Genomic DNA, 24,148 nt, shown 5'->3' with positions numbered 1-24,148 from the left:
AGTACTATCGAAGATGGCAGACGTCGCGCGCCGCCTGCGCGCCGCTCGCGTGCGGCGCTTAGGTCGCGCGCGAGCTGCGCGCGGGCCAAGCAGAAGCGGCGCACGAACAAAATGCACGCGCGCAGCTCGCGGACAGCTCGCGATCGGCTCGCGTGCTGCGCATTCGCGGCGCATTCGCCAGATGTGGACGCACCCTAAAGAGTAATTTAAATAAAGTTTATACTTACTGTAAAGTGTAATTCATAAAATTCACTCTGATGACAATACTTTCAAGTCTCTCTGTTTGTATTTAAAAGTTGTTTCGTGTAAGTAGGTAGCTATTTTTGTACTTTGATTTTGAATGCTAAATGGTGCCAAATCATAAACGATTTATTTTAAATTTTTTATTTGTTGTATTTAATAATTGCATGTTTATTGTGATAAATAAACCATTTTAAAGAAATATATTGTAAATAAAGTGGAATTTATTGTATCGACTGACTATTAATTTATTAGCAGTACAAAATATTTTTTTACAAAATAAATTGCCCGCTCGTGTTCACAAAGTTTTGTTTTATTTATGAACCATTAACCTTTGAACGCCAATGTCGGCTATAGCCGACATTGGCGTTCAAAAGTTAACGCTTGCTCATGTCGGCTGCCGACATGAGCAAGCGTGCCCTGTGCGCCAACGACGGCTATACTCGACAAAAAACAGGTCGCAGAAAAATACAAAATAAACCTATTAAATCATTACTTTTATGTATTTTTTAGTAGATATTTAATTAAGATTTTCGGGCTTGGCGTACAGGGCATAGGAATACCGATATGGCGTGGCGGTGAAAAGGTTAAACAATGACACAGTTCCCGATTATTTGAAAAAGAAACTGAAACATTGACACTAGTAAATCTTTGCCAGGATTTGTGTAAACGTAGCGTGTACTATGTGTGTTTTTTGAGCTAAATGCAAACCTGCTGCTCACCAACGTTGTGGGGACTCCTTTCTCTTGCTCTAAACAACCATTAGTTGCTTAAGGGAATACCCGCACGATTCAACCGAGGTAATAGTTCTGGTACTAGTCTGTACTTGGGGACTCCCCTCCTGACGTGTACTCAATAATGCTCGACCATGAATAGCGTCTGCGCTGACAGCTACGCGTCATTCAAAAACGCTTCATAGAGTTTCATATATTTGCGGTCGTCGGCGCTGATGGTCAGCGCATGATGTAATGATGCATGACTGTAAAATCAGCCTTAGATTTAGGAACCCTCTAATTATATATGTATAGCTGGGTACTCACTTAGAAGTGTAGCACGTGACGTATCAGATACGGTATCAAACTGCAAGTGAGTACGGCTCGTCCACGGTCCTCACAAGCACACTGCGAGCCGCCACTCGGCGGGTCACTGCGAGCTTACAGCGCTCCACGCGCGAGCGGCTTGCAGCGGGCTCGTGCCTACGTACTCACTTGATACCGTATCTGATACGTTACGTGCTACACTGTTAAGTGAGTACCCAGCTTTTGGAAGTGAGCTCACTATAATAGTATATTGCATATTGGGCTGACAAAGTGTAGTCTCACTATAAGACATGATTTCCCCCGCCCTTTATATCATGTTTTTACGCAAATAAATTTCAAGGTCAACTTTAATAATGGGTTACAAAAATGAAAATAAAAATAATGTTGAAGAATTATTTATTTTTTTATAATTATACATAGTTGTCACTTATCTCGCGTACACAAGCGACAAAAGCCTTCCATAGCTCAATTGACTTTGGCATGAAGTTACATAGTATTTGTGCAGCCGCCGGCGCGGCGTGGCCGTATGGTTTAATACTATAAGCACTAACGAGGAAGAATTTCTTTCTAAAACAAGATTGGATAGAAAATGAAAACTAAGTTCCAAAATACCACTAATTAAGCGCCTTTCACTGGATAGCACTTTCGATTTCCTTGTTAATATTAATTTTCGGGAAATGTAAAATTAATACTAATAATGTAGATATCACTGTTAGTAAGACTTAACTTTTGTGACGCTCTTATTTGGTGAAGAAATGAAATTCAAACATCTACATGCACTAAACCTAAGCGTGTAAATTATTTTCAATAATTTCATAGATTGGTAACAAGAGAAAACAACAATTATTTAGGTATCGACAATCGACAACATAGTGCAGTGGTGAGTCGACTATGCTAAGTGGTATGTACTGTCTGTTGGTACTGCGCCAATTTAACCACGACGGTCTTACTACATCATTATTACCATACAAATTAATGTTTCCCGCAATATAAAACAAAATAAAATAAAAACAAAACTATAATTACATAAAAATGAGTGAATGCATTTTTACACACAACATTACACATACATAAAATAGACATTGATGAGATACTCGTTATACTCGCACACCATTCCCTAATATTGATAAGTAGGAGCTTCAATCGTAAATATAAATAATATTGGAATCAGGAACTAAACGTTCTAGACGTTACATCTAACATTACCTGTCTTTATTTCATATCATAATATTAGTGTAGCAAATATTCGAACGACAGTAATAAGCTTCGCCTCGTAAAAAGTATGCAATTTCAATAAGTACTCATAATCTAAACATTATAACGTCGAATGTTGAATTAAAGTAGACATTACTTTGTAACAAATAAATAATATTAACTATGCATTAATAAATCTAAGAATCGTATTCGCATAAGATCGAACATTTCATTTAGAATTTGATTATCATTAGACGTTACGTGCCGGTGGCGGTGGGAGGCGGGGTGGGCGGCTATAAGGTGCAGGGCGGCACGGCGATGTCGTGGCGCCGCAGCGCCGCGCGGAACTGCTGCAGCGAGCTGCGCAGCGTGAGGCAGAAGCCGCGCGACGCCGGCAGCAGCGGGAACTCGGGCGCCGCGGCCTCGGCCTCCGCGCCCCCCTCGCCCGACAGCCGCACCAGCCCCTCCAGCCGCGAGCACAGCGCGCCGCCGGTGGCCCGGAGGTGCGTGAGGATCTCCTCGCGGAACGGCTCCGGGGGGTTCATCAGCATCTTGGTCATCGACTGCACTAGTTTCAACAGCACCATCTCGTTGTACATGCGGGAGTTCTCCTTGCCTTGTTGAGTACCTGCATTAAGCAAAAGGCTTTTGTAAAATTCTGGACGCAAACTTATATAACCGATTTTGTTTATAAAAGGTGATTACAAGTAAAACTCAAAACTTCCATTAACTATGACTCTGATCTAATCAAAATCTTCTATCACCCAGCTGTATTCAATACATACCCTTCTGTTTCTCATATCCGGCCTCGTTGAAGTAGGGCTCCGCGTTGAGGATGAGGCCCTGCAGCGACACGATGACCTGCAGCAGCGAGCTGTCCTTGCCCCACACCTCCACGCCGCGGCCAGACCACGTGCCCAGCAGGGATACGCACACCTGACGATGTAACAAAACTTTACTATAGAAAACACATTACATGACCTAAAATTAAAAAAATCGTATAAAACATATTAACCGAATTGGGAAAAACGCTTTTTGAGAATTTCACTATTAGAGCTGGCTCACAATTTCAACCAGATATGGCTGACAACCACTATTCTATGTGTAGCGAAGAGTGCCGTCTATCAGACTTCCTGACGACCAGCTATCGTTTGTGCGTCTCTGGCAGTCGTTATATAATTAGTGAGAAGTTAGGAAGTCTGATCTGATAAGATAAGAAACTGCCTGCAAACGGGAATTTATTGGCCAGTTGCAGTAAAATTATAGTATGTTTGTGGATATCCGCTGCATCCTTCTAAACTGCTAGTCGTCTCCATCTTTGAGGGATGGCTAGATGCATGATGACGAACAGCAACGCACTGCATAGTTTGGCAGTCATTGCATACCCCTGGTTCTCAGCTGCATCCGAACTGGAAACCCAACATCAACATAGCTGTGAGAAGTATGTCCTACCTTGCCGTCCTCATACAGGTTAGGGTTGAGCCGGTCGGTGCAGTAGGAGTGGTAGTGGCACAGCGGCGGCGCCCGCGGGTACTCGCCGCCGAGCTGCACGTCGAACACGAACAGTCCGCCCTCGTACGGCGTCTTGCTGGGGCCGGCGATCATCACTGAGAGGAGGTCGATGCGGTCTTCGTAGCCGCGGACCCATACCTGACAAAAGAAGACAGGGTTATTTCAGGTGTTAAGCAAATTCGCGAAAGTCATGCATAGCAGTTCTCGTGTCTCTCATGACATGAAAGCAGAAGTTGAACAGACGGCGGAGTTGTGTGGCAAATCCCACATAACCACCCCGTTTTTTTCGAGCGCTGGTGGTATGCATACGCATTTTCGCCGCTTGACAAAAAAAAGGTGTCAAGCAAATGAGGGAACTATTTCCTGTAGGAGAATGAATCCTAATATGTTGCAAAAAGGTGCTTTTGTCCTAGCTCATGTTTTATTCAGTCTGATATTTGTATACAGAAGCCCCCATTTTCTTCTAGCAGTCTTAGAGTACAACTCACCCCTGGAGGCAGATCACTCTTGAGCAACTTGATCTCCCTCTTCACGGCCGAGTAGAAGGTCCTGGGCTCGGACGGCTGCAGCATGGACAGGCGGAACCGGTGCGCGGCGGGGGCTGACTCCAGTATGCAGAAGCCCTCGCCCCCCTCCTTGTTGTCTTCGGGGACGGCTGCGGGGCTAGCCGTGTCCATCTCTGCTTCATCAGACCCTTCGGCGGTGGCGAGGGGAGCTGTGTCGGTACTGCTTGCTATACGATGGAATAGGATGATATATTGTCTTATACATTTTGGATGATTTAATAGTGAGAATAGCATTTTTTTGGTGGTTAAAAAACTACTGTTACGAGACACCACACAAGATCTTTTGTAATATTTTTGACAGTATGTGGAAAAACACAGTATTGATGCATCAGTTCTGAGTTGAATACTGTGTAATAAATTATAACTCTTTTATATTGTACAAAATAATATCTTACCAGCGCCTTCAAGTTTCTGCGCCGTGGCGGTAGTTGCGTCTTTCACATCAGCTGTCTTGGACTCCGCCTTATCTTCCTCCGCCAAGCTCACCACCAACGCGCCATATTGACTATAACATTATCACCCATGTTAGGTCACTATATTAATACATACTTACATATTAGATGATTGGGATGTCAGGAAAAAGTTAAATCTCCATATAATTAGAATTCAAAAAGAAGTTATACAACCAAGACTTGCTAGTTGCATCTACACTGAAAAGTTTTCCTAGAAAGGCAGCAATATTATACCAAGAAATAACTGATGGGTGTTAGTTACAAAAATACTATACACAATGCTATGAATCTTACTGATATTGGATTTTTAAACAGTACAATGCAGTAATTGGATCAATTGTTACGGGGGCAGCGATAGTTTTACTGGGTAAAGTAGTACCATGCATATCTGGTTAAGAGGGGCTTACAAAAAGGTTTGAACTGGTCCTTATTTCGCTATGACGAAATATCTTATTTACAAATGGTACCTAAAAATACTTTTTTGTAAATGAATGTCGATATTTTTTTGAAAATGGCGAGCATTTTCGTCATAGCAAATCAGGTGCTAAGGGCCTTATCTCAACACTTACATTAAACAAATATATAGGCTATACAATACAATAATATGAAATCTATCAATCGGGTTAAATCGGATATCAGAGAAATTAAGTTACCACTTTTTACAGAGTCATCTACAAAAAGAACAAAAAAGTAAATAAAATAAAACCAAAGTAAAAAGTGTTACTCTAGCGAAGAAACAAAAGTTTCTCTAAATAGTACTGAAATATGGATGTGTCTATGGTGTAGAAGGAGTGGCTTGGGGCACTTCCATGCCTCCATGTGAGATTCTATGAATGTGATCAAAGGACAAATTGCATTCATTTATAATAGGAACATCATTGAAGTAAACTCGTACAACTGTTTGGACTAAATACTCCCATGCACTGTATATTTGAATGGAGTAAAGGTATCTATGCAAGGAGAAACATTCTTAAAAATATAACCCTTCTCAGCAGTCGGGTAAATACCAGTGCTTTATATAAAGAATCCAAACTACATCTATTGGATGATTTGAGAGAATTTTTCTTTTCTACTAAAATAAACATGACAAAACATAAAAATGACAAAAAGTATATAACTGTTATTATTTTTATATTTGTTTAACATAAGTATAGAGCTATTGATGGAAGGAGCATCATACTGTGCCATATTATTAAATATTTGACCATGATGGGCACAGCTATGTATTTTTTTTGTGCATAAAGAACTTTGACTTATTTTAACTTTTTTTGTTAAGTACTTACATATGCAACCTTATTTCAATTTAAATCTAAAGAAACAGTATTTTTATTCCAGTTAGTGTATGTACATTTTTATGGATACGACATCGAGTAACGACACAGTACGACACGTAATGAAATGCATAAAATTAAAATAATAAACCAAAAATATATGTACAAATAAACGAAATTATAAGTAACAAAAGCTTATTGGGTTTCTGTACATGATTATAGTAAATATGTAGGTATTAATCGGCAAATGATTTTTATAAGAAATCTTATTGAGAAAGGCACTGATTGTCATATGGAATGATGACAAAAAATGCAACATAAAATATATCAGCTGTATAAAGTTTAGAGCAGTTTACATGTGTACATGTAGGCAGCTTTCGTGTGTTTTTTTATGTTACAAAAGGGTGAACAAAGCAAACACATGTACAGAAGCCCAAAAATAAAATAAAAAATTAAATGAAAATAAAAACAATAAAGGAGGCTCACACTGAAAAGTGGTAGACTAAGTTCTCCTCAGAGCCGTTTGTGTTTTGTTTTTTCATTAAGCTGTTAAGGAAATCGGCCAACTCTTGCGGCCTTCTCCTGCGAAATAAATTATATACCTTTAATAAAACATAAAGGCGTGGAAATATACCTACTATTTGTATAGTCAAATTAGAAAATTTGAAAGTGCCAGAGTGCAGAACTAATATTCAATTGTAAAATCTAAATTTTGCAGCCGGACTTACGCATAAAGAAAATCTGTTTTTATAAAAATAAACTACAAAACCAATTTTATTTTGCCGTATTTTTATATGTACTTATTATCAGAGACAGAAAAGATCCGGCCTTGAACAAAAGACTTCTCAATTCTTCTTTAATATGCTGTGAAAAATAAAATCATAATTTATATTTCTTTTTTTTTTTAACATGGTAATGTTGTGTGTGTTGACTGACCGACTGACTTCCGTGTGAGCTTTGATGAGCTGCGCGTGTATGAGCGAGCACAGCTTGTAGCACACATTCTTGCCGGGCCCGGGCTCGCCTTCCGCTGATTCTGTAGACGCTGTCAACACACTTCATAAGTTAGATTGAGGTTTAGAGAATTAACCTTTATAGTCAAATTTTCTCTCCGCAAAAAAGGGTTACAAAAATATGTACGTAAGCAAGGAAATTTTACTACTGAGATTAGTTGTTCTTTTTAAAGACAAAAGCAATACATCAGTCTTTTTGGGATCTTCATTCAAGCGGAATTTCCAACAAAGATCTTCAAAAATACAAAATTACACTTCGAGTTGTTCTTTTAGAATATTACGTATGTGACGGTTGATTCGATTTCTTTACATTAACTTGAAAGCGAGTTAATTCCATATGCATTTAGAACAGATGAAAATTGAAATATTTAAGTATTTGATTTGTTAGTGACAGTGTACTCACGATTTTCACTAACAGCATTATCTTGTGGCACAACCGAGTCGGAACTAGTTGCCTGAGCAGCTTCTATGTTCAGATGCAGTTGCTTCTTTGACATACTACACTCCACCTGCAAGTTATACCAACATTAGACATTATGCTTTATGAGCATCCAAATGAAGAGCCTTATTGACGTCATCATCGAGGTTTTGTCCCAGATTCAAGAAAAGCGAAGTTGATTATTTTTTAAATATTGTTCAGGGATACTACTCATTGGGTGAAGATGTAATATTTGAATAATGAAATTGATGGTGCAAAACTACGCCCCGCTTTTATGGAAGCTGGGTCTTAAGAGTGAACTAATATCCAAAGTCTTCAATTGAATTTTAAAATTCATTTTGTCACACAAATTCTGGTATTTAAACAAAGGTCTGGGATCGCTGTGGCGGGAGGCCTACGTTCAGCAGTGGACATCCTCTGGCTGTGACGACGTGAATGATTAAACTATTTCTCTGAATATGTAGGCAGTCTTAAAATTCAAGCTGTATTTTTTTGTAAAGTAAACTAATATCACACTAACCTGCATGGGCTCCACAGTGACATTCGCCGTGATGATGGGGCGGGTGCCGTCAGCAGCCTTCTCCAGCTCATCATCGACCATCATGGGGTCTGGCGAGGGGGGTGCAGCAGGCGTGGAGGGGGGGTCGCTGGGCGCGAACAGACGCTGCAGCTGTTCGTGAACGCGACGCTCTCCTGCGCGAGGGGTGATCGCGCCGCGTTCTCTTACGCGTTCTAGAAGACCCTGGATGGATGAAAGAAGTATGAAATAGGGATGCAGGAGTGTTTTGTGTGTTAGAATGTTTACTTATTTTTGTTAATCAATTTTATTTAACTTCGAAAACGTTGTAAAGACTTTTCTGTTTTTCAAATCGAGATAATCCGCATATTTAAAAAAAAGAAATACGTCATAAGTTCATAGTTTAAATTATATTCGTGCGTGAAGTATGCACACAGTCGATAGCATACGATAACTTACCAAAAAGTGATCCTCATGGAAGAAGGACGTTCCCATTAGTCTGTCTAAGAACCGGCAATCTTTGTACAAGTTTAACAGCTTGCGCATTATCTGAAAATAAACGACACCTTTAGAAAACCACCATAAACATACGCGTTCAGTATTACATAAACTAAATATTTCTTCCAAGCACAGATTTCAAGACAAATTTTACTGAAATGAATAGTCGGGATTATTCTCGCTACATTTAACATACATAGGGTACAAGGGGAAATAAAAATAAAACACATAGAACAAGAATTATTATAAAATATCAAAAACATTCTCTTCTAAGCTGAAATAAGATACAAAAAATTAAACAAAAATAATTATTTAAATCAGATATTACAATCTAAAAGCCATCGATACAAAAAATCTGATAACAGGCAGGACCCACACACCATCAAAAATTCGTTTCGACGTTTAAAACATTTTTGTTTATAAACGCAGTGACACTTGCGAATTTTTCAAGGCGACCACATGCCTAAACAATTGATAAGTAACCGGGTTCGACCGATACCGCCTGAACTCTTCGACATATTTTTTGCATAGGACAAAACCCAATGTTCTACTATATTGTGTCCAATCAGATTAGATTGGACTAATCTAGTATGGAGTATAATCCATTATATGTCCATAGTGTGAAAGTGCTCTACGCGAAGTGAATGTGCTTGAAGCTGTCAAACTATATAACTTTGGCTTCCAGCTGATATTCAACCATTATGTACAATAACATACGTGGATAAGAATGCGGCTACTGAAACCTTAGCTACATAAATAGTTGACGAAACTACTACTATATTTTATAAAGCAGTGTTCGATTTTCGCATTACCAATGTGTGAACGATTCTATACATGCACCACTACGGGGGGTTCGTTTCTGCAAAAATGTATGAATGTTCGCGAAATCAGACACCGGCCCGTCCAAGTATAACTTTGACATGTTGAGATAGAATCCAGACGGGAAATATCGCAGGATGCTTCGAGATGTTTCGGAATCTGTATGATTGTGCAAATGAAATGACCTCTAATGTGAAGCATTTAAAGCTATTTTGAATTAGTAAAAGCTATGATAAAAAATTTAGCTCCGTAGTCCCACCGTCTCGCCAATCAGTTGTCGTTGCTGAGCTCGCCGTGTCGACATGCCGAAGCATCCTTTTCAAAAAACTTGTCGGAATATATTAAATTGAATTAAAATTACATGGAATAGACATGACGACTGAATAGAGTATATAGAGTAATTTTAGATTAACATAAAATATTGGATATCTAAGTTTTATTTTCTACCACAACACACCTATGGAGATACAGCGTGTTCTTTAGTGGGACTTCGTTGTTTAGTACTTTTAAGAAACCGTGACATACAATCCTCAAACTCGCGGATTTTTGATTTATTGATTGATTTAACTTAACATTTCAGTTTTCTTTATCATTTTATTAAAACAAACTTCTCCACTTTTTTGCTATTTGTTTATTTTAGAATCATCATTTTGTACCGTTATCGTCATGTCTATTATTTGGCTAGAGACTTGCTTACGGGCCGGCTCGGTGCCTACCTCTGGCGAGTGCAGCTCGGGGTCCGCGCAGAAGGCGTGGAGCAGCGCGACGTCGGCGCGGAAGAGCCTGTGCGTGAGCGCGGCGAGGGGCGGACGCGGTAGCTGCGGCGCGGGGCGGGGGTCGGAAGGGTTGCGAAGCCACCTTAACAGAGATAGTAGTTGTACCTCTTGGCTCTGTAAGGTGGGATGCTTAGCGAACATCTCTTCGAGTTTCCTCATGGCGAGGCGGCCGCGCTCGATGTGCGCCGCCACGCGCGGCTCCAGCAGGCGCGGCACCTCGCGCGGGCACGTGCCGCACGACGCGCACGCCGCTACCGCTGGCGCTGCTACTGCAATACAAATTATATTATAATATGCTGTCCACAAACGTTCGCTTGGCCAATTTAAACGTAGCTGTTTGGTTGGTAGCCTAATATCCACTGCATACGTGACGAGATAATACTTCTAACATGGCGTGAATGGGACCGTGACGTGTTTGGCCGTGAGTGTTACGTTCCCGTCCTGTCTGTGTCATATGCACTTTTATATACATTTTTTAGGCATTCAGTCACGTCCGTGAAAACCCCGACACGTATGCAGCGGCCCTAATTCTAGATTTAATAAGATATTGCCGGACATAATGTTAGTCCTTGGAAATAGTCTTATTGCAATTGCCTCGCAAATCTCTACGAAGTGGTAGGTATTCTTATATTCTTACGACATTCCAAAAATTACTAAATACTTATTTATAAATATCAAAGTCTGGATGAGTTTTTTTTAGCTTTTATTTACAGATACTATTTATATTTTCAGCATCACCTTTTTCACAAATAGGTATGTTATTTTCTTTCTAGATATAATTGGTTTATTATATACATACGTGCAGGCGGCGGCTGGTCGGGCGGCGTGGGCGGGCGCTCGGGCTCGGGCTCGTGCGCGGAGCTCTGCGTCTCCCACGAGTCCTCCGAGCCCGAGCCCTCCGAGCCCCACAGCTCGCCCTCCTCGCTGTCGTACTCGCCCACCTGAGATACAAGACAAGTATAAACATCAGAAATACAACATTGCCAGGGAAAACTAACTGCAGATTTCTATATATAAACTATTTTTACATAGAGATTGAAATTTGTCAATAATTTATATAAAATTAATTTTAAAAACAATTTAAAATTAATATCCACGGTAAAAACAACATTCCTAAAGGTAAAATTAGGAGCCACGCGGCTGTCACGTGTGGCCAACGGCTTACGATAATTACATCTAAATAATCGAAGATTAAGAGGATGATCACTACCCTTTGTAAACTAAGTATATGATCTTCTTTCTACGATAATATTGAAACCTACACGACATACACTAACAAAAAAAACATGAGAATGTACTACACTTGAACTTCTACTACTACTCTTATAATGAAACAATAAACTGTTAAAATAATGAGATATTTGAAGAAGAGAGTATTGCTTGAACCTGTGGTGTTACCTTGTAGAGATCTTGCGGCCAGCACATGCTCGTGTGCCCGTCCACCCACCACACTTTGACGCGACCCGACGGGAAGTTGTCAATCACCTGCAACAAATTTACAATCATAGCGCAAGTACTAGTAGTGACGGTAATATGAAGGACAAAAGTATAACAGCGCTCTTTCAAACTAGTGGATTTCATAACTGAGCCTACATTTTGAGCGATAAATATCTGTCGCCGGATCTAACCTTTACGAATCTGCTCGGAAAAACCGAACGTAAAATTCGCCAGTGTGACAGCGCTGCTACAGCAAATTTTTGTCCATTTCTTTTTGTTTGTGTAGGGCTAAATCTGATTTGGAGCCACAAATTCCACCTTTTATAAGCCATGTCTGGGATAAAAATATACACAAACAAAACAAATCTTGGAAAAGCTACATAATTTTATAAGGACGCATACGGAATTATGGTTTTACCAAAATGGACAATAATAACTAGATCCTGACCTGTCCAGCAGTACAATTGGCATCCTCCCCGGTGAAGTTGGCGACCCTAATGACGACGGTACCGGGCCGGTACTGGAAGTCAGGGTGGTCCTTCAGGTCGTACACGCTCACCTCGCTCTCGTGCAGCATTTGTGGACTACGAGAAATGAAGATATAATCAGGCCTAGATAATGTTAAGGGATTTCTTTGACTTGCTCTCGCTGTGGCTTACATCGCACATTACATATATTGGGCTGACATCGTGTAGTCTCAATATATGACAATGTCATCGACACGAAAGAAGAAGAATAATGTTAAGTAAAATATGAGGATGTCAGTCACAGACGGATAAGGCTGGCATCTAATGTTGATAAGATTGATGATGAATGTTGATTTGTTTGAGAAAATGGACATCTAACCATGTAAGTACTTAACTCAATGGACTAATCTCACTCATCTATATTAATGAATATTATAAAGAGGAAAACTTTGTTTGTTTATATGTTTGTGGATAAACTCAAAAACTACAAGACCGATTTTAAAAATTCTCTCACCGTTATAAAGCTTCATTATCTGCGAGTAACATAGGCTTTATTTATCCCGGCACGGGCAGTAGTTCACACGAGAAAATGGCTAGTATTACTATACAATTAATAAGGTCTTGAATAAAAAAGATGATGAAATGGAAAATAGAGAAAAGAAGTCTTTTAGAAAACATAGGTACGGTTTTGCTAGTACATATGTAGTTTGTAGAATGTACTCACACTGGCTCGTCGGCACTAGTGTATGTGCGGTACCAGTGCACGATGGCCGTCCTGCCGTGGTGATCCACGCGCTGTACCACGCCGTACTCTCTGTGCTTCAGCTGATGATAACAATACATAGGGTAAGAAATAACACTAATGTACATAGACAAGTTTAACATACATAGACATGTTTTTTATTGTCAATTAAAGAATCATCCTACTTATATAATAATAATAATTACGCTGTATATAATAAGTATGCTGTATGTTTCTTCCACTTTCATGCAAAAACGACTAGATGGATGGATAGATGGATTTGGTAACAGGCAACCTGTTATCCCTGTCTGGGAAGTAGTTCCATCAGGAACTGCTGGTGAAACCGCGATTGAAGCTAGTTTAAGATAAAAACAAAAATATCGAACAAGAATTAGTAAAAGGATATAAAATCTGTAAAGGGCGCTTACCTGTTGATTCTCTTCGACGTTAGCCGCCCCACTGACCACGAAGTCGCCGGGGAAGCACTCCTGCCCGTCTAAGTGATGGATCGGATACAGCTGTGTGGACGGAATGCCCATTTCTATTGTACCATCCTGTGAACAACGTGACTATGTTAGCGATCATAGTGACCCTTCTCGTTTTGTTGTGGGTGGCTTGGAACTTTTGAATATTCTTGCGGCTTGTTAAATATGGCTGCTTTATTTGGTCAAAATGACAAGTTCGGTTCGCTTGAGTCGCTTGTACCCAGCACATACCTGCCACACGACGTTAGCGCGGCTGGTGGTGTGCAGCGTCTCGACCACCACGCGGTCGCCGAGGCGCGGCGGCGGCGCGGGCGGGGCCCTGCGCACGGTGCGCTTGAGTCGCTTGTACCCAGCACATACCTGCCACACGACGTTAGCGCGGCTGGTGGTGTGCAGCGTCTCGACCACCACGCGGTCGCCGAGGCGCGGCGGCGGCGGGCGGGCCCTGCGCACGGTGCGCTTGAGTCGTTTGTACCCAGCACATACCTGCCACACGACGTTAGCGCGGCTGGTGGTGTGCAGCGTCTCGACCACCACGCGGTCGCCGAGGCGCGGCGGCGGCGCGGGCGGGCCCTGCGCACGGTGCGCTTGAGTCGCTTGTACCCAGCACATACCTGCCACACGACGTTAGCGCGGCTGGTGGTGTGCAGCGTCTCGACCACCACGCGGTCGCCGAGGCGCGGCGGCGGCGCGGGCGGGGCCCTGCGCACGGTGCGCTTGAGTCGCTTGTACCCAGCACATACCTGCCACACGACGTTAGCGCGGCTGGTGGTGTGCAGCGTCTCGACCACCACGCGGTCGCCGAGGCGGCGGCGGCGCGGGCGGGCCCTGCGCACGGTGCGCTTGAGTCGCTTGTACCCAGCACATACCTGCCACACGACGTTAGCGCGGCTGGTGGTGTGCAGCGTCTCGACCACCACGCGGTCGCCGAGGCGCGGCGGCGGCGCGGGCGGGGCCCTGCGCACGGTGCGCTTGAGTCGCTTGTACCCAGCACATACCTGCCACACGACGTTAGCGCGGCTGGTGGTGTGCAGCGTCTCGACCACCACGCGGTCGCCGAGGCGGCGGCGGCGCGGGCGGGCCCTGCGCACGGTGCGCTTGAGTCGCTTGTACCCAGCACATACCTGCCACACGACGTTAGCGCGGCTGGTGGTGTGCAGCGTCTCGACCACCACGCGGTCGCCGAGGCGCGGCGGCGGCGCGGGCGGGGCCCTGCGCACGGTGCGCTTGAGTCGCTTGTACCCAGCACATACCTGCCACACGACGTTAGCGCGGCTGGTGGTGTGCAGCGTCTCGACCACCACGCGGTCGCCGAGGCGCGGCGGCGGCGCGGGCGGGCCCTGCGCACGGTGCGCTTGAGTCGCTTGTACCCAGCACATACCTGCCACACGACGTTAGCGCGGCTGGTGGTGTGCAGCGTCTCGACCACCACGCGGTCGCCGAGGCGCGGCGGCGGCGCGGGCGGGGCCCTGCGCACGGTGCGCTTGAGTCGCTTGCCGCGTAACAGTCGCACTGCTAGTTGAGGAGATCGCTTGCCGCGGGCTGATGCCGCTGAGGAGCAGCGGGATGACCATGTTGCTCCGCTATGGGGAGAGGAACATGAAAAACCGGTCAAAAATTTAATCGTTACATGACTTGCTAAGATTATTTCCTTCATCATTACAGACTGCCGTATTGGTCAAGCGCGGCGATTACGGCGCACGGAGTCCCGGCAGGGACCGAAATAAACTTCGTTGATTGAGTAATTTCTTATGAGCCGTTTGTAATCTGCTAGCTAGATGGCATTTTTGAGGGATGGAAAGGGGGATTCAAACCGTCGCGTCGCTTATATCTGTTAAATTATTTACAGTCGTTTGTCTCCAGAGACCGTTAGATAAATTTCAAGACCATGGTCTCTTACAAACCCAAACCCCCCCAATATTAAAAACACTAAACATTTTACCACACAAATAAACTAAACTAACCTGTCAGTATCACTGCCATCGCTGCTGGTGTTCTCCCAGTTATCGGAATCATCGTCGTTGAGCGCGGTATCAGACTTGCTGTCACCGTTCAGCAGCGAGGAGTCTTCGCGCGTCGGCTCAGGACTGCGGACGTGCGATCTAGTTAGCGTCGACAGTGTGATGATCAGAGGGTCCCTTATTGTTAACTTTTGCTGTACTAGCTATGTAAGCAGTAGCTTATTTTAATTACGTTTTTTTTTTGCGAACTGTAGGTATACAAATCGGTGGGAGTAGGTAATGTGAGATCGTAAAATAAATTCGAGTTCTTTCGTAAATGAATGAGCAGAGATCAAAACGAACACTACACGGTAAAAAATTGGAAAAAGGGTACAAAATACTAGAAAGTTCTTCGCTCTTATGGAAGAAAATGTATTTGAGAAAGCTACTCATGCTCATGCCGTTCAAAAGTCACAATTAAATGTTAAAAATAACCATATTAATGAATTTCAACCTACAGTATGTATAACTAAAGAATCTATATCATCATCACTTCACCTATTTTTTTCGTATAGAAATACTCGATTAATATTTATTTTTACAAGTCCAATATAAAAAGCCAGCCCCTCAAAGCAGCAAAACCATGACACCCTCAACAGACCTGATTCCGGAATCATTCTTCTCCTCAGTAGCAGTATCCTCCTGACTGCTGGCCATGGGCAGGGAGACGTCTCCGATGGGCTCTATCTTGATGCTGGGGCAGTTCGAGTCCATCTTCAGAGCATCGTCGAGAGATTCCAGTTTGTCATCTCCGGCGTCAACGTCCATGTCGTTCTAGAATGAATACATTTTGTACAACCCTTTTCTACTCCCCTTATATACACCCTTTACTCTTCCTATATATCCCCTTATATACTCCCTTTACCCCCTTTATATAACCCCCTCATTCCCCTTATATAGGTACTCCCTTTACTCCCCTTATGTACTCCCTTTGCTCCCTCTATATCCCTTTACTCCCCCTATTTGCACCCTTTACTTCTATATACCACTTTATTCCCCAGACATACTCAATTTACTCCCCTTATGTACTCCCCCTATATGCACCCTTTACTTCAGCTCCTATATACCACTTTACTCAAGTGATATAGTCCCCTTATATACTCCCTTTATTTCCCTTATATACCTACTTTCCTATGGTAGGGGGAACTTAGAATGTACCTCGTTAGACTTAAGCTTGCGGTGTGCGGAGGCTCGCTTCTTGGGCCGCGAGGGCACGTGGTCGGACGAGTTAGTCTACCCTTGTGTACTCCTTTATATACTTTTTGGTAACCCCCCTTATATACTACCCCTATGTACGACCTTCTAGAAACATGTAGAAACTTAAGGAACTAATGTCATACCTCGTTAGACTTAAGCTTGCGGTGTGCGGAGGCTCGCTTCTTGGGCCGCGAGGGCACGTGGTCGGACGAGTTCGTCTACCCTTGTGTACTCCTTTATATACTTTTGGTAACCCCTTATATACTACCCTATGTACGACCTTCTAGAAACATGTAGAAACTTAAGGAACTAATGTCATACCTCGTTAGACTTAAGCTTGCGGTGTGCGGAGGCTCGCTTCTTGGGCCGCGAGGGCACGTGGTCGGACGAGTTCGTCTCGGTTTTAGACGGCTTCTTTGTAGGCTTAGTCTGTTTACGGAGATTCCTGTAGCATTTACCTATAGGGTGGAACATGAACAAATCTTGTAATTAAAGAAGTTTTTTGACTTGACTTGAAAAAAGTTTGAGATTGAATTTGATTCTTCCAATCAGTGCCTGAGCATCATTCTGGAATGCCTGGCCTTTCCTGATGTGAGCTAAAGATCGATTAACAAAATCATTCAGAAGATTGCCAGTACTGTAAAGGAAACCATACAATAAGTTGCTAGCGTAAATACTTCTAAATAACTAAATCAGAAGCAGTAACTGCCGTGTACTGATAAGTTTATCACATAAAACATCTTGTTAATACACGAAAGATAAGTAAAGCGACAAGCAGCAACTTACTTTGTTGTTTCCTCCATTGCTTCTTGCTTACAAAGCTATCTTCAGGGCCAATAGTGAGGAAGTTCCTGTCACCGACTTGCAGAGTGCACGGCTCGAATACGTTCAACAACTTCAAATTCTTCAGATCTTCACCTGTTGGGAGTATATTAGGATTACGTATTTTTATGGTGATATGATATTATATTTTATGGTAGGGATGATACGCATGCAACAAAGCGTGTGCTAAGTATGAATGTAGATGGATGGAGAGCAAGAGGAAGACCTAAGATAAATGGATGGATTGCCTGAAAGATGATTTGAATAGGAAGGGAGTGAGTGTCAGTATGACGAGTGACAGGGGAAAATGGAAGAGGATGACATATTGCGCCGACCCCAAATAAAAATGGGAACAGGGCGGGAGGTATTACATAGGTACGATTCTCGACCAATGCACTGGGATTTAGGCAAAGCATGGCGCGAATACATGACGTCGACACAAATTACAGTAGTATTGCAAAGTTAGCCGAGATATTGAAGCTTAGTATTTTTTTTAAGATGTTATTTTTCTTTCGTGAACCATCTTTAAATCGCAACAACTCCTGTATTTTCTGACGGTTGCAAAGTCATCAAAATGACCCTCCCACTTCAGGTAGAGTGGAAGGGCAAATTAGATTCATACTGGCTAAAAACATGCTTCTTTAACTGACTTTAAAAAAGAGGAGGTTCTCAATTCGTTGGGATCTATTATTTCTGCCTGGAGCTGTGTTTAAGTGCCACGGTAACTTCTTCAACAGCAAACAAGTCTTCGACTATTCACTCTGGTAAGAAGCAAAGGTACTCTAGGGGCTACGACATACCTTCGACTAGGAACTTGGGCTGCTGCGGCGTGGAGGGGTCGGTGGGATGCGTGCACAGCGCGCGGCACTGCCAGTGCACGCTCACGCTCTCCGTCATCACCGCCTCCACAGTGAACTGAACAATGAACATAGACGATAGAAAAAAATTATAGATCAATTTTGTTTGAACCTTGTTACAGTTAACATTTTTATTTTTACTTGACATGAAGAAAATCGCGTCCATTTAAGCCGCTGCAATGTGTAGAAATGATCATTTAATTTATTGGTTTAAGATCTAAAATGTATTCATTGAAGTTAGAATCTGATGTAGAATGAGATGTAGTCTCTGTACTCAATACTAAATTCCATATTTATGTTATTCAGGAGTTAAATCACAATACAATATGGACCCTATAGGGCACAGCTTAAAGAAGTTGGAGAGTTACAGACCTTATTATAAAATTCGATTACATTTAAAACATACAAGACAGAAAAGCAATGTTATTGACACCATACCTTATGATCATGCATCTTATGTTTCCTAGCGGCCTTCATTTCCTTGGTGATGTGGAGCCAGTTGGCGGAGTCGAGCGAGCCCAGCGGGCCGTACACCACCTGTCCCGGGTAGAACTCTGACGAGGAGTAGGGGGTGGACCGGCGGCGACGCATCGAGTAGTCTTCCAGAGGACACGTGTCGAGGTCGGGGTATTCTAGACGGGACCCCTCGGCTGATACTAAGCGGAGTTTGCTGTGTACCGCCTGTGGGAGAAACAGCAATATTTTTTTGTTGCAGATTTTATCAATTTCTTTCTAAGTCGTTTGCTGTGTTGCCTACGTGACAATGGAAACAATATTAATAAGAATTGAGACTACAAAAGTAGTTGTTTGAACATGTTGGCTTTAAGATTGTGGTAAGACCAGACAAGGGATGTTTAAAGCTATTTATTTATGTTTTGTATAAATGTATAAAGACGAATTGGCGTTCCGTGGCAAGAAAGTGAAGAAACTGCAGTTTCGTAATAATGAATGTGTTTAATAAATATGGGTCAGCCAATAATTTTGTGGGCGAGATATTTTCCAGCATAAAATTATGGTATAAAATTAAATCACCCTTTATTTAGCCCACCCACGTCATATTGCAATGACGTCACAAAGTTTATTCACTGTATAACTTTAATTAAAGCAGACAAGAGCATGAGATTATTAATCTCTAATATTCTTTACCCTCAACTCTATAATTTTAAAATAATAGTATTTAGTACTTTATATTTGATTGAGAGTTCTGGCAACATATTCATTAAGTGGAGCTCCTTATGTTATTCACTTAAAAGTTACAAAGTACTTATCATTTATGATTGATGTGCTAACAAAACAGATACTCAAGCTTAATTTAGTGGTGACTAAAGTCATCAAAATCAATTTGGAAGCCTTAATTCCTATGTACTAATCAAAATAATTAATTGTACTGAAATAAAACTCATAACATATAACTGCTAGCATAAATAAATGATTTTGAATAAAATTAGCTAAATGCATCGCATAACATACAAATGTGTAATGGCCCATGGTTACTATGCTGTACCATAAGTTCTTAACAATAGCTTATGCATAAATGTAACTACTGAGTGCACATGCACAGCACAGAAAAAGTCATCTGCATGAACTTCAAAAAAAAAAAAAGAAAAACAGAGCAAAGCCTTCATACAGGAAAGATACACATGGTCAGTAATTTATAAGTCCCATATACATATTTATAAATCTCTCAATAAATCTCGTTTCTTGTCTTGTAAAGTGAAAACAGTTTATATTTTCATCAAACAGGCACAATATTCTAAGTTGCCACCAACACATTTTGTATTAAAAACTAAGTAGCACTCTACCCTCAATCTAATCAGAAATCTTATCTTTTCAGTTTAGCCATAAACCCAATAATTCGGCAGCTAAATTCGGAATTCAACGTTTGGTACCTTGATGACGGAACCTTGGGGGGCAAAGTAGATACAGTACTTGGTGATTTTTCTTTTCTCCAAAACAAATTTCAAGAAATAGGTCTAAATCTAAATTACTCCCAATGCGAACTTTTTGTACCGGACAATACTGACAGACAAGACACACTTTCAAAATTCAATGCAATAGCCCCGGATATTAAATTAATTGATAAGGACTCTCTTTGTCTCCTTGGTTCCCCAATATATGAAAATTCATTTTCGAATTTTATACAGGACAAAATACAAAATTTCAATCATATTTCGGAAAGGCTGCTCCAAATTAACATGCACTCAGCCATTACAATCATTAGATATTGTTGTTTTGGCCCAAAATTAACATACTATTTGCGCGCTTCCACTCTATGGAAGCACACAAACCTTTTGGAACAACTTGACAAAATTATCAGACACACATTATCATCAATTTTAAATGTGGCCCTAGACGACCGAGCCTGGGTTCAGGCTACTCTTCCCATTCGCATGGGAGGGCTTGGCGTCCGCAAAATTTCTAGTATAAGTTTACCGGCCTTTATATCCTCCGTCCGTGGTACTGAGAAATTGACCAGGAAAATTCTCCTTCCACACTGGTCAATTGCGAGGTACCATGCCTGGCTGAGGCTGTAGAGGCTTGGAAAATCACCTGCCCGAATATTGATCTACCCGTCAACCCATCCTCTCAGAGACAGTGGGATGAGCTGCTCTGCAGAGCTACACGGAATAATCTGATTAATACGTCAATTTCTTCTGCAGAGCGAGCGCGCCTTCTGGCTGTGGGCGAATGGGAGTCGGGTTTATGGCTTCTGGCACTTCCGTCGTCAAACATAGGCACCTTGTTTGATGACACCACTTTCCGGCTAGCTATTTGCTTGCGTTTGGGTGCTCCGTGCTGCTCTCCTCACCGCTGCCCATGTGGTGAAGCTGTCAGCAGCCTTGGACACCACGGCTTGTCATGTAGCCGCAGCGCCGGCCGTTTTGCACGGCATGCGAATATCAATGACATAATCCGTCGCGCTCTTGTTGCCGTCGGAGTTCCAGCCATATTAGAACCCAGTGGTCTGGTACGCGACGATGGCAAGAGACCAGACGGTATGTCGTTGTTCCCGTGGAAGATGGGTAGGTCTTTAGTATGGGACGCGACCTGTGTCGATACTCTTGCACCATCTCACCTTCCTAGCTCGGCGCGATGTGCTGGTTCCGCTGCTGCGGCTGCAGGACCTCAAACGGCGCAAATATAGTACCCTGGTGGGTAACTATACCTTTGAGCCGTTTGGGGTTGAAACCCTCGGGCCGTGGGGTCCAAGTGCTCATCTCCTATATAAGGATATCGCTAAGCGACTTGCTGACACTTCAGGTGACCCAAGGGCTGGTTTTTATTTTGGCCAAAAAGTAAGCATTGCCATACAACGTGGCAATGCTGCCAGCCTCTTGGGTACACTCCCGGTGGGCAGCGATGAGGAGTTTTTTGATGCAATTTTTTAAATATTTTTATTTATAGTAAGTGTATATATTAGGTAATAAGTTAGTTGTATGTTGTATATATATTTATTATTAAGTTATTGTAAAAAGTTATTTGTAAATAAATGATTCAATCATAAAAAAAAAATCAGAAATCTCAAGTACCTAAATGCTACAAAAGAAAAATTATTGTGAACTCATCACTTCTTTATGCATATCTTGAGATAGATTGATACCAAGATTGGACTGAAAACAGCTTACCTTTAAAATGTAACGTTTTTTTTATATAATATGTGGGTAGTGTCATTTCTGAAGTAAAATCACTAAAGATCAAATTAACAAATACAGAGACTTTCTTACCTTAGAAGTCCCAACCCAGGAATCGAGACACACAGCCAAATCAGGCGTGAATTCTTCTAAAGGCTGGAGCCTTTCACTAGCAACACTGGGTATGACATGCTTGGTGCCTACAATCTGAAGGGCTGCGTTCATGATGATGTCTCTGCAGTAGCCTCTCTGCGTGTCCTTGCCAGCGATGAGACGGCGGACTACATCTCCGGGCATTAATGAGCGGTCTGCTAAGCCAACCTGGGTAATAAGAAAAGTATTACATAATCTCACATTTTTTAAGGGTTTTGTTACTCATAGCCTACTATTAGTATTATTACATAGTTCTGAAAATAATTGATATGAAAAAATTTATATTTATTAGTGAAGGTAGAAAGCAAAAACTCATACATTGCATCTCAGTTTCATTTATATTTTGGTACAAAGAGCTTTTTGGCATTGTTGTAATACAAAGTTATTTGCCAGCTTACTGGCGGATTCCATATGGAAAATCCCAAATACACTTCCTGACATGCTTATCAAATAAATAAAAAACAAGTCGGCTTTACTTTACTCCTGCTTATTATTAATTAGAGTAGGGAATGAGGAAAAAAATTGTAAATTTTATAAGAGCTGATTTTTATAGTGATGTTATTCTTTCTACATTATACTTATCAAGGATAAATTATTTTATATCAGAGATTCTGAAGCGAGACCACACCCTCATCTGGACAAAAACAGGACTTTAAGAGCATAAGATAGTTCCAGACATTGTCTCTAGGATTATTTTGTTAAAATAAAATCCTTGCATCAGTTTCATCCTTCATAAATAAGTAAAAAGATAACTAAGCTTCTGGACAGTTACATTTTTTATTATTATTTCCATTAAAACTCAATTGCGTTACTGCTTTAAGAGCAGTTTGCAGTATCACATTTTTTACAGTAGGTAGGTACCATGTGGAAACCAATTTAACATTGTGCTATTAAACTCCAGAGTCATGATTCAAGTTCATGGTCAATATTTAATTCTAAATAGATGGTCTTTTTGTATTGGTGTATTAACAGAATAGTTTTTGCCATTGCATTGTTTGAAATTTAGACAATATCAAAATTTCGTTGTTGGGTGCTAACTTTTTTTTATTAAGGGTAGTATGATTCTTGTAAATTTAATGCCTAATTTCTGTCCTCAAAAACGTTTTGAAGGACGAATCCTAAATTAATTGAGTTATTCGAGAGGATTCGCCTCAACCCCGGCCCTGGGGTTGTTGTACTCGCAAGTAGCGAGAACAAGAAATATCCTCTCAGTACTTGGGTGCGCAAGTGCCAAATACCGCGTGAGATCTAATACATTATTCTGTGATCGCCCTTGCTTACCGACTTCTCGGATATGACTCGCTCGGTGCCGGAAGGATGCCAGACAACACGAATTTCGCCTTTTTGTATAGGTGTTTCAATGTCGCTCTCTTGATCGCTGGAGTTGGCTTCATAGTTCTCGAGTACCAGACCGAAGACCACTTGACCGCGATTGTTGATTTTATACACTTCATCCTCGTAAAAATATTGAAAGTCAGTCGGCGAACCTGGATTTTGCCCCGCCATATTGACGGGAATTATCTAAAGACACAAATAATTTTGTTTTTTACGTGATTATGTTCTTTCTGACAGCTGATTGCAATGTGTGGCGCATGCGTCAATAAATTATGCAAGGAAAACGCCATCTTGCGGGTTTTTTGTAAAGTATTCCGGCGTTCCGTTTCACTTTATTATTGTTTTTATAATTTTATCTTCAAAATAGTTTGTTATTGTTATCGTTATTCAGATAACATTGACTGATACCTAATCTCTTCGCTGGCGTTGACCGGAATAATTTATTAAGGAAACAAAAAAAAATGGGTTACTTTTCAAAGTAAGAATCTTGAAATTGATTGCGGGACTGTGTGCTGTGATAAAATAACAATCAAAAGATTTAGACTTACCTCAACAGGATATCAGTTTTAAAATCCTATTTTGAATATATACGAAAGCTATATTTTGCGGTTCCTTGCGTTCGCAACATCGGCTCTCAAATAATGGGATATCGTTCAAATGTAGGTGTAATAACTCATGTAAAGC

The 24,148-nt window shown here is 41.6% G+C and overlaps 1 protein-coding gene across 1 annotated transcript; it reads right to left on the bottom strand.

The window, feature by feature from the left end:
• Positions 1–1,659: 1,659 nt before the first annotated feature.
• Positions 1,660–23,757, bottom strand: LOC135118426 ((E3-independent) E2 ubiquitin-conjugating enzyme-like). Its single transcript, XM_064040466.1, has 25 exons — positions 23,411–23,757; positions 22,070–22,297; positions 18,783–19,025; positions 18,288–18,402; positions 17,452–17,583; positions 16,987–17,123; positions 16,070–16,242; positions 15,433–15,555; positions 14,850–15,051; positions 13,412–13,537; positions 12,966–13,066; positions 12,223–12,358; positions 11,736–11,822; positions 11,137–11,278; positions 10,443–10,606; positions 8,704–8,793; positions 8,248–8,469; positions 7,692–7,797; positions 7,212–7,320; positions 6,762–6,857; positions 4,948–5,057; positions 4,475–4,719; positions 3,927–4,124; positions 3,260–3,410; positions 1,660–3,102 (listed from the first exon to the last, which is right to left on the bottom strand). The coding sequence occupies exons 1-25, from the start codon at positions 23,633–23,635 to the stop codon at positions 2,768–2,770; spliced, it is 3,996 nt and encodes a 1,331-aa protein (XP_063896536.1). The 5' UTR covers positions 23,636–23,757; the 3' UTR covers positions 1,660–2,767.
• Between the last annotated feature and the right edge of the window lie 391 nt (positions 23,758–24,148).

This window comes from Helicoverpa armigera, chromosome 2 (genome assembly GCF_030705265.1).
Source record: "Helicoverpa armigera isolate CAAS_96S chromosome 2, ASM3070526v1, whole genome shotgun sequence".
Lineage (NCBI taxonomy): Eukaryota > Metazoa > Arthropoda > Insecta > Lepidoptera > Noctuidae > Helicoverpa > Helicoverpa armigera.
Note: the sequence above shows the minus strand (reverse complement) of the source record. Positions and strands in the feature narration are given on the sequence as shown.